This window comes from Haplochromis burtoni, unplaced genomic scaffold (assembly GCF_018398535.1).
Source record: "Haplochromis burtoni strain Fernald_Lab_line unplaced genomic scaffold, NCSU_Asbu1 Contig_278, whole genome shotgun sequence".
Taxonomy (NCBI): Eukaryota; Metazoa; Chordata; class Actinopteri; order Cichliformes; family Cichlidae; genus Haplochromis; species Haplochromis burtoni.
Window position 1 is genome coordinate 386,055 of NW_024582639.1, and position 11,105 is coordinate 397,159.

At 38.9% G+C, this 11,105-nt stretch overlaps 1 protein-coding gene across 14 annotated transcripts in view; it reads right to left on the reverse strand.

Moving 5' to 3' along the window:
- Nucleotides 1-11,105, reverse strand: part of LOC102288843 (calcium/calmodulin-dependent protein kinase type II subunit gamma) — a 42,257-nt gene that overhangs the window by 26,636 nt on the left and 4,516 nt on the right. For all 14 annotated transcript variants that reach the window (XM_005943884.3, XM_005943880.3, XM_005943882.3 and 11 more), the window contains exons 3-5: nucleotides 5,271-5,330; nucleotides 1,949-2,003; nucleotides 1,712-1,777 (exon numbers count right to left, since the gene is read on the reverse strand). In XM_005943884.3, coding sequence (XP_005943946.1) covers nucleotides 1,712-1,777; nucleotides 1,949-2,003; nucleotides 5,271-5,330 — 181 coding nt within the window. The remainder of the gene's footprint in view (nucleotides 1-1,711; nucleotides 1,778-1,948; nucleotides 2,004-5,270; nucleotides 5,331-11,105) is intronic.

An 11,105-nucleotide genomic window follows, 5' to 3' on the forward strand; every position in this document is an offset into this window, starting at 1 on the left:
GAGACATGTGATTAAAGAGAGAAGGGGGAGAGTGGGGAACCAATGAACTTGTTGACAAGTAAATGCATTTCCTGATAAGAATACCAGCAAGCCAATTACATGCACCGCTGTGTGCTTGTGTGTTCATAAAATGAGAGTATTTATATATTTAATAGGATTATGCTGTTTGTCTGCAGCACCGTGTGTCTGCATGCAAAAAACCCATATCCCAAAAACGATTGGGCTATTAGTAAGTCATTTCAAACTCAAATGACTGAAAAACAGTACACAAACAACACAATGTTGAGAATGAGGACGATTTTTACATATATAAACACATCTATAGCACAGCATGTGAAAACAAGGATAAAGTTGAAAATTTGTTTTCCTTAAATTTCCAAATTTGAAAAAAAAATAAAATAAAAATCTATGTATCTTTCTTAACCTTGAAGATGCCACATTGTCCCAGTCTTTAAATTATTGTGGTTTAACACCAATGTAAATAGATAAAGACTTCAGTCATGTCAGCAGCTTCATAAAGGGGGCATATTTTGCCGTGCACTGGTCTGGTTCTACCTTTAGGCATGTGTGTGGTTGTGCTCCAGTTTTGCTGGACTTTGTTTTTGGACTACATAACAGTTTTGAGAGATTCCTCAGACAGAGAACTTCACCTAAACCACAGAAATACAGGAAAGTCTGGTTGCATCATTGCTTGGCAGTTTTTGTACGCAGCCAGATTCTCGGTCTGCATCTCTGACCAGCCTTTCCTGTGCTGCGTCACATATTCAGATTATAAAAGCCAGAAAGAAAACAAAAGCTAGGTTCGGAGCAGAAGGCTGAAGTACAAAACTTAGTGTAATATCGCACAACCAATGAGGTTAACAGGTCAATAGCACAATTGTGCATATTAAGAGATATCCTCTATTTTAGTAAAAATGGAGAATATCACCATATTAATGATTTTCCCATCCAGTATTTTGCAAAAGTAAAATCATTTCTGAACTTAAAATGGCAAAGAAGTGGGAATGTCAACATCTATGACACAGAATCTTAAATGATTCAGACAATCTGAAAAACCTCTCTACAGACGAGGGACAAGGCTAATAACTAAGATCGTCTGGCCTTCAGACAAAATGTAAATGAGAAGCCTAAGAACACTTTCTAAAAACCAAACACCATTCTCAGTGAACACAGAAGCAAAGAGCACGTCCTGCAGAGTAAAAAGTGCATCTAGCTTCTTATTGGCACACAGTTCAAAAGCCAGCATTCCTGATGGATTCAACACCGTTTGAGGGTGCTTTAGTGCACGCAGCATCAATAACTTGCACATCTGTGAAGGCACCATAAATGCCAAATAATGTATATATTTAGGTTTTGAAGCAACAAATGTTGCCATCCAGTCAATGTCTTCTCTTTGTAAGACCTTGCTTATTTTCAGGATGACAATAACTGAATTTAAATGAGCATAATGGTGCAACAAACCTGACATCCACTGAAAACATTCCAAACTGCTGAGCAGCTGAAAATCCTTTATCGAGCAAGGATTTTACGTCACATTTTTGTTTTTTGAAGAGGTGATAAAACACAATTATGAACATGCCAGTCAATATGTTTTCATTGCACCATTTTCAAATTAATATAGAATTCAAATCAGTTGCAAATCATCACATTTTGTATTTCTTTATATTTTACAAAGTGTCTGGGAAGAGCAGCTTCATTAAGGGGCCTTTACCTGGCGTCAGCCTCACTGTAGTACTCCCTGGCTACAATGTCTTCAAAAAGCTCTCCTCCTGTCACCCTGTAAGGGGAAGGGAAGGAAGAAGGGTCCGAAGAAAGAGACGGAGAGAGACAGGGAGTCAAATAACAGAGAAGTTGTTAGCATACACAAACAAACCGCAGTCACACGCATGGATAAAATGTCATTGTGTGTGTGTGTGTGTGTGTGTGTGGGTGCACAGAAGATACTCACAGGTCAAAGACTAGGTAATGAAAGCCTTCCTCTGAAATGCTGTCATGGAGTCTCACTGCAAGAGAGAGGGTGGGAAATGAGACTGACAGCAGCTAAGTGAAAGACATAAAAAATTTTTTTTAAAAAAAATACTGTTCTGTTCGGCTGTAAAGCTTCACGTAAACTGAAAAAACAAAAAAAACAAAGCTCAAATATAAATATGTGAAGAGAAGAGAGGCAGACATGGAGAAAAATAAATGTCATTTATGATTGTGATGTATTGATTCTCCTTTCTTAACCACAGCAATATGAGCACACCCAATGATTAGGCAATTAGTGAGCACTTAATTCAACCATACTCTCCCTGCAATTACTGCAACTGAGTGATGGTTTCTGGAATGGACTTTGTTTGGGGCAAAATTACTGGTGGTTTAGAATACATCTTTATAATGGACACAGTAGGGTTAGCATGCAGGAGCGACTATAAGCAACTGTAATTGTAGGTTGTGATAGCATTGCTTAAAGCTATGTCTGACCAAAACAGTAAAGCCCTATCAAAAGCCCACTTTTATCCAAATTAAGTGGTTTAACATTACTTCAAACATATTTGGTGATAGAGAAAGGACATAACATGTAACATGTACATGTATTTAGACAACCTGGGGGAGTCTATGATAGTAGGTGGTGACTAAATAGGAATCATGTGGAGCAATAACAAACCAGGGTATATGCTAAACCATTAGATTACTTGGACACCTCTAAACAGGGGTATTTTGTCCCAAGCAGAGAGCAGTCACTCATGCACCCTTTCCTTCTTTTTACATGTCCACTTACAGTGTTTTGTTTTTCTGTTTTTCTCCCTGTTTCAGGTACACAACATCCTCATTCTTAACAAGAAAGCACAAAACAAGACCCAACGTAAACCTCTAAAATAATTAATTGCAAACAAAGACCAGAACCAGTCTAGGAAATGTTATTTTTTGTGTTTCCTGATTGCTGAGCTATCCAAACCCTTGGTCTGAAACAGAAGTAGCGAAAGCACTAATGAGTTCATTCTGCGGTTATGCAGTAACCACGGCGGCTCTTAGCTTGTCAACTTAACTAAACAGCAGCAGAATGACGAAGCAGGATCCAGGCTGCACAATCCACGAGTTACAGGATGGGCCTGAGACACAGCTTAGGTTTAGTGTCAAGAAAGAAACTTATTGTTATGTAAAGCGAATATCAGTTGTATAATAAGATGAAGTAGGATGGCCCCTGCAGCAAGAAACAAGAGCGACTGTTCTTTACTCCTCCTCCCATCTTCTCGCTCTCCCTCCATCTGTCTCCTACTTCTGCTTTCGTCTCTCCATCTGTCTCATTTTCGTGCCCTCTTTTGTCTAAAGTTTGAACATATACGATGCTAAAATATGCCAAAAAAGGGGAAAGGACATGAGAGCGAAATGTATATAGAAAGGGAAAGAACAGGAAAAGTAGGTGAGGGACAAATGAGTGCCGGGGAGGGGGCTTTTCAGAAAACTAGGACATGAGGAAAATAGAAATGAGCAGTGCAGTGAGAAAGATGTCATTGATTTTGTCATTTTCCCCTTTGTGCCCTTTACCAATCTCTCCTGAACATCTCTATGAGATGTATAATTCATGTCACTGCAATATGAGTTTCCATCAGAAAGGTAAATAAAATAACTAAATAAATATCACTATGTAAAGAAGGCAGAGAGCACTGCTCACAAGTCAGCTTTGATGATCTTAATTTTTCCACACACACACACACACACACACACACAAGTCAGCTTTGATCACTAATCACAGGCACACGACACACACTCACACACACACACACACACACACACACACACACCAAGAGTCAGCTTCAAGGCAACCTTCAAGGCATCTTCACACATGCAACATAGGTCTAAACCTTTCTAGATGGTCCTTAACCTACTAGCACCAAAGCACAAACTCTGTGTGATGTCGGATTGAGCTGAAGTGTGAACATCGCAGTTAATAATCTGGTGCATTCATCGTTAGCGAGTGGGCGTCACACGTGCTGCCTCCTGTATGTTCTATCTATGCAGCTCCCTCGCCTATGAGTATTTCCAGTAGTGCGAAAGTGTTTGAAGCAGCCTATTTCCTGCTGTGTGCTACATACAAGGCAAAAAAAGAAAGGACTGTGGAAAATATCCTGACCTGATTTTCCTAAAAACCGACCAAAGTTCACGCACAACTGATTCTGTGACCTCTTATTCTGAATGGCACTGCTCATATCGTTTGTTTTTAAATCAGCGACGGCGATGTCATCAACAAATGTTTCTGTTATCATTTATAATACGCCATAACTTCCATGATTGCTACAAAGGGTAGCAGGAAGTGGTGCAAACGAGCCTGATCGGTGTGTCGTTAGTAATCTAACAGCCAAACATTGGTATAGGCAAAAAGTTGTTATCAACCCAACAATTCAACCGCTGCCTACCGCAGAGACATTAGAGGAATGGGTGATGGAGATCTCCAGAGATTATTTCAAAAAATGAACAAAATGAAACCCTGCTGCTGCAAATAAGATACGACAGCAATGCTCCAGGAAACGATTAATCTTGTGATTTGATCATCACAAGCACAAGCTGGAAAATAAATACATTAACTCAATTCATGTATTTATTTTACCACTCAGTGCGTTCTTTGTGATTCTGTTTATTTCTAATGTGACAGCGACACATACAGTTACACATTACAGCGTGTTCAAAGAGTCTGTCCTATAGATTAGTAATGGAGATGGTCACCAGATTAAAATTAAAGGGATTTTATTGATTTACAGGTATTACTGGTGGGAAAAGAGACCTACGGTCAAACCTTCAAGATCAGTATCTCCAGTTTCCTTGAATTGCTTCATATCTGTTCGGATAAGATCCATCCTGGATGTAATTAGCATGCTGACTCTCAAATGATCCATCATCGTATAGTTGACGTGTCTGAGTTAAACATTATGCCAGTGTTACTGGAGTGTTTATTCTGTTTTCTATAAACAGATTATGAAGACTTTAAGTGCATTAATTAAATATTCCAGAAATCCTAGCAGAACCACAGTATGTGGTATGTGTAACACGCCAAATGATCTATTACATGAGAGTCACCCACTTGCAGCTCTGCTTTGAAATACCACAATAATATTATAACAAAAATATCTTAATTCAAGGTCAAATCACTCGCTTTTCTTTCCTCTTATTTCTTTGTATTTTAACAACCATTTCTATTTACAAAGACATCTTAAGCCTCACAAACAATATTTCTGAAATTCTCTGCTGCAGATAACGACTACAAGGATTGCATTAATTGGTCAGCTACTCACCAATGTTGGGGTGTTTCAGGAGACGGCAGATACGAGCCTCTCTCTCAAGCTTCTGATGATCTGTGTAGACAAAATAAAAAAAGGTTTATTCAAATTCAGCCACAGTAATAAAGTATTTAATAACATAATATAATTTCCACTTGAGGAACTTTAGCAAAACATATGTTCAGCTGTACAAGATGGATAAAAATAACTAAACACCTATTAAGTGACCTGAACATTAGCGTTGAGATGGGATTTACTGAGGTTAGCAGCTGATGATCATCTAGTCTGCCACATTAATTTTGCACTTCCTCCATGTTCCAAAAAGTGATGTGAAATATTATTAACAGATTTTCAGATGTTTTATGATTAAGGGAGGTAAAAGAACTGGCTCTGGTAAAACAACAGACAATATATTATCATAAATAGGTATTTAAAGATCCTGACAGAAAAAGCTAGAGCCAGTATTTGTGACAATGAGCCGATCTGTTTAAGTCAGCTATGCTGTTCTGGGTTTACTGTCCCGGTGCATCAGTGTACCGTTGCTCACCGATGCACTGTCGAATCTGACATTGCTTTATACATAAAATAATAATTTCCTATACCTTGCTCATAGTGATTATTAGAGCTTTAATTTAATTGGTATATGTAACTAATTCTATATTGCTTAAGTATACATATCAGTAAAAGAGTTAATCCCTAAAACAGTTATGTAAATCTTCATAATTCAGTTATTTTTAGAAATACATACAGGAAAGGTAAGGGGAGTCTAAACCATGTGACATGCAATGCTTCCTTGGTGGAAATGAATGGGGGACAATGTGGTTTTATGGTGTGGGCCTTCACCTGCTAGGTGCTACATTATCACCAAATGTTTGGAACAATAATGTTTGGTTTTTACACACTGTGGTGTTGCCAACAATATACCCATTAATGTCCTGCAGTTAGAAGAGAAGGGCCACCTTTTACAAAGCCCCAAGTATAGCACACACCTTCATTATTTATGTTCTCTCCATCCCAAATAAAAATTTCAGTGCCTGAGACTAGAGCACTAGAAAACCAAGGCACTCATGTTCCTTTTAAAAACTGAACTACAGATGTTTAGTATTAAAAAACTACTGAGTCATCGGGCGCTTTCCTGGGGAATTACGATGTATGGCAGCTGTCAGTCATAAAAGTGTCTCTGTATGCAAATATTTAAATGAAGATGTGTTTTATGTGCAGAAAGAATAAAGTAAGCCAACACTCATAAGCAGTAGCAATACAGTCATTTGCATGTAGAGACGGTCTCCATCTCTGAAATCTAACAATATGAATTAAAACTGAGCTCCAGTGCTAGCATTTCTGCACATGTGGTTTTAAAAAACACACACAATCAAACGAAGAAGTCTGTCTGTAGCAACAGGTGCAGCGGTTTGCATGCATGTGTGAGTGTATGTGCTACAGGGTTTAGTGTGAAGCTCAGTTATGGACAGTGCAGTATTTGCACTTTAGACAAAGATTACACACCCGCCTCATCTCCAAACCAACATCCTTGTTTGAGGATTTGTCCAAGTCATGTAGCAACGTGCGTTTACACGAGTGCGTTTGTGCACGGTTTGCAGGTCTAAACCACACGATACTTTTAAACTACTCCATCTAATTACCATGGGAAGAGGCCATGCAACTGCTGAGGTCAGAGGTCACATGGGGTAACTGTAATGAAGAATGACTCAGTGTGTGTGCTTTATCACTGTGGTGAAGCCAACTCAACTCCACAGCTCCATGGCGATGACACCACAGAGACACAGACTCAGTAAGATTTGCATTCATTTCCCCAGCGCAGCAACTACCTCAGATAAAATTCACATGCTGTTGCTGAGTAATCAACTATCACCTTACCCAGCTGTTCTTCTATATTGCAGTATAGCGTTCACAGGCATTACAGCATGTTACTATAAAAGGCAACGTTATTGTTCTGCAGTTTTCTAGATGGTCTCTGGCTGGCATTTCTACCAACGCTGACAGATAAATTATATTTACAAACATATGTTATAAACGCATTATAAATGGTTGCCTGAAAAGCAATTAGAACAAAAACTTTATGAACATGCACCATATGACCCTTGGCTTTTGAGTCAAGATACATCATACCTAAGATTTAAGAGGTTTGTTTTTTTTAAATAATAATAATTTAAAAAAAAAATGGAGATTAAAAAAAACCCCAAAACAACAATGATGGGCATTATCTAGTATGACTTTTGGTTTCTGGAGCTGCAGCCAACACAGAGGCAGAAGGAATATTCCAAACCAGGAAAAAAGTGAACGGTAACCAGAATTGTTAACTTAGCTCGTCCTCAAGTTCAACAAAAACCTTCCTGAGTAATACACCAATACTGCAAAGGCTTCTCTCTCAAACCTGCCGGACAGGAGGTGTAAATTTGCAGAAAAACGTAAAATCTTCCTTTTCGATCTGCTTGTTTGAACAGTATGTTATGCTACCAGTTCTGTTCCATTTTAACATGACACATCTTTTCAGATTGTTGTAAACTTGGCTCTAGGAAGACAGCATTTTTAATCCACCTATGCATAGTTAATTGAGGTTTTTATAGAAAGATATTTGCTGCTGTAGATATTACTGTTGCTGCTCTAGAAACTCAGTTTAGTTACTTATGAATATAAACATATCCTATTATATTTAAAGCCAAAGCTAGCCAATAATTTAATATACATGATTAGAAAACCCCCAACCACCTCGGTGCTCTAACCCAAGCACCTACGCTCTCCATAAACCTGGGAAACATTTTGAATTTAAGTGTACAATTTATGTTTGTTTATTGTAATTAATATCGTCATAATGAAAAGCTGCAGACTTCACATCGTGAAAGCCTACTTTCTTTGCTGTATTCAGCTCTATTTTTTTAACTTGCTGAAGATTTGTTTGTCCGTCCTCCTGCACCGTGCTACAATCTCTTTTCCACGAACCTCCCTGTTGTCTCGCTACAGGTGTAGATTTCCCTCATCTAAGAGAAAGCGAGTGAATAAGGGAGAGACCTGAACCACCTCCTAATTACACCAGTGACGCAGGACAGAGACAGACAGACAGAGAAGGAGGGAGGATTATATGAAACGTCCATTTGCTAGAAGAGGATCACAGCTCCCCTGTGTGTGTCTGTGTGCATGCGCACGCAAGCTTCTGTGTGTGCGTTTGTGTACAGCCGTCTACCCTGGTGCAGTGTCACTGCAGTGCTCACTAATTCATTCAATCTCCTTATTTGTTGGTGCGAGAGTATGTGGTAGAGGAAGACAGGAAAGAGAGGGCTGGAGGGTAATTACTGGCACTTCCTGCTGCTCTCTAATTGGCCATCTGCTTTGCCATGGGGCGGGCCCACAGCCATCTTACATCAGCTGAGAAGGATGGAGAGGACCTGACACACATACGCACCCCCCCCTCTTTCTGCCACACAAAGCTGACAATCTGACTGAAGGCTTGAGGATCCAGTTCAATCTGTTTCAGGCAAGTTTACATCCAAAATGTTAGGACGGGAAATACTGACAAAATGACGGAAACGGTGTCAGTACTGGTTACAAAACCTTATTTTAGGGGTTCGTTATTTCAGATAAGTTTTTACTAGAGGTGGTTCTGTGCTGCTTATTTTTCCTAAACTTGTGGTTTAAGAATTAAAATAATATACGATACAATTAAGATATAAAACTATTTTTCCTGTTCCTTGAAAAGTATGGCAAAACTTGTCCTATAAAGTAGAAATGTTCTCAAACAAAAAGCACACATCAAGTAAAACACACGTACTATTTCAATAAGAGACACACGCACAAAAAAGTAATCATTAAATAAGCCGTGCTACACACACGCAACATGTTGCCCAACATGTTGCTCAATATGCTGCTTAATATGCTGCTTCTGAGAAATTATTTTAAAGCCACTATCAAAAAGAACGAGAAGGGAGACATAACATTGATTCGAATGTCACTGGGATATATATATATATAAAACCAGTTCCCCCAACAAAAGGTTTAAAAAGCTTTTGTCTGATAATACTTACCTACTATGCATGTGAAGTTTTACCTCCATTTCTAATAAGCATGTTATTGTATGATAATAATTAGAAACGTCTGCCACCACACAGCTGAAACAGTCTCGAACCCCTACTGTGTGCACGTGTCAACGCAACATGATTGGCTAATTTTTCCCCCCAATCTGATCATTTACTTCCTCCTTAAGTAAAAGCATAAAAGGTGCTCAAGGGAGTCTGAACTGTCATTTAATTTCCCTACGTCATTCAGTCAGAAAACATCGCTAATATGCAATCACCAGCCACTTTATTAGTTACACCTTGCTAGTACTGGGTCGGACCTCCTTTTGCTTTCAGAACTGCTTTAATTCTTTGTGGCATAGGTTTAACAAGGCCCTGGAAACATGCCTCAGACATTTTGTTCCATATTGACACAACACCTGTTGCACTACATCAAATAGGTGCTCTATCGGATTGAGATAAGGTGACTGTGGAGACCTTTCGAATATAGTGAACTCATTGTTTAAAAACAAAAATGTAAAAAAAAAAACCCCACATGATTTGAGCCTTGTGACATGGTGTACTTTCCTGCTTGGAGGCAGCCATCAGAAGATTGGCACACTGAGGTCATAAAAGGTAGGACGCTGTCAGCAGCAAGACTTAGAGAGGCTGTGGTGTTTAGACCAACCATTTAAAATGGTTTAGTACCAAGGGCCCCTAAGTGTAAGAATAGCCCCCTAAACCATTACACCAGCAGCCTAAACCGCTGTTATAAGGTAGGAAGGATCCATGCTTTCATGTCGTTTACATCAAACTCTAACCCTACCAGCTGAATGTTGCAGCAGACTCAGACCAGCGAACACTTCTCTAATCTTCTTTTGCCCAATTTTAGAGAGCCAGTGTTAATTGTAGACTCAGTTTCCTGTTCTTAGCTGATATGGAGGGCACTCAGTATGTTCTTCTGCTGCTGTAACTGCTTTAAGCTTCCATGTGTTGTGCATTTAGAGATGCTCTTCTGCATACCATGGTTATAACAACTGTTTATTTGACTTTATGCGTCTTTCTAACAGCTTGATGCAATCTGGCTATGCTCCTCTGACCTGTGGCATTTTCACACCAGTCCCTGTAAACCCTAGAGATGGTTTTCTGGGAAAATCCCAGTAGATTTCTGAAATGCTCAGACCAACCTATCTGGAACCACAACAATGCTATGTTCAAACTCCCTGGAATCAGCTTTCTTCCTCATTCTTATGCTCACTTTCAGCAGGTTGTCTACATGTCTAAATGTGTTGGTTTGCTGCCATGTGATTGGCTGATAAGAGATTTGTGCCAATAACTGGTTTAACAGGTATACATATCGTTCTGTAGGCAATTTCAGTGATTTAATACCTTTCATATTTAAATAAATTTACAGATTGATGAATTTTTTTAATATATATTTATGCATCATTTACTTGAAAACCATTTTTCTGCTCAATTTCTGTAAATAAATAAATAAATAAAAAGAAGAGAAAACTGATGGAACAAAGAGACTTTATGAAAAGTAATTCAGAATTCTAAGCCTCCTTCAGAGAGAAAACAGATGAATCTCACTGGTTTTCTGTTAACAACAACAGTAACAAGTGACTCTGGCAACAGGAGATGAGCCATGAACCAGCGATGAAATTGCTGAGCAATAAGTGCAATTTGTAAAATAGAGCAAGAGAAATCATTTCACTGGAACAATAATATCGCCCCAGGCCACTAACTGTAGGAGGAGAAGAAAAAAATATTAAAGTAGTATTAAAGCAGACCATTTGTGTGTATCACACACACACACACACACACACACACACACACA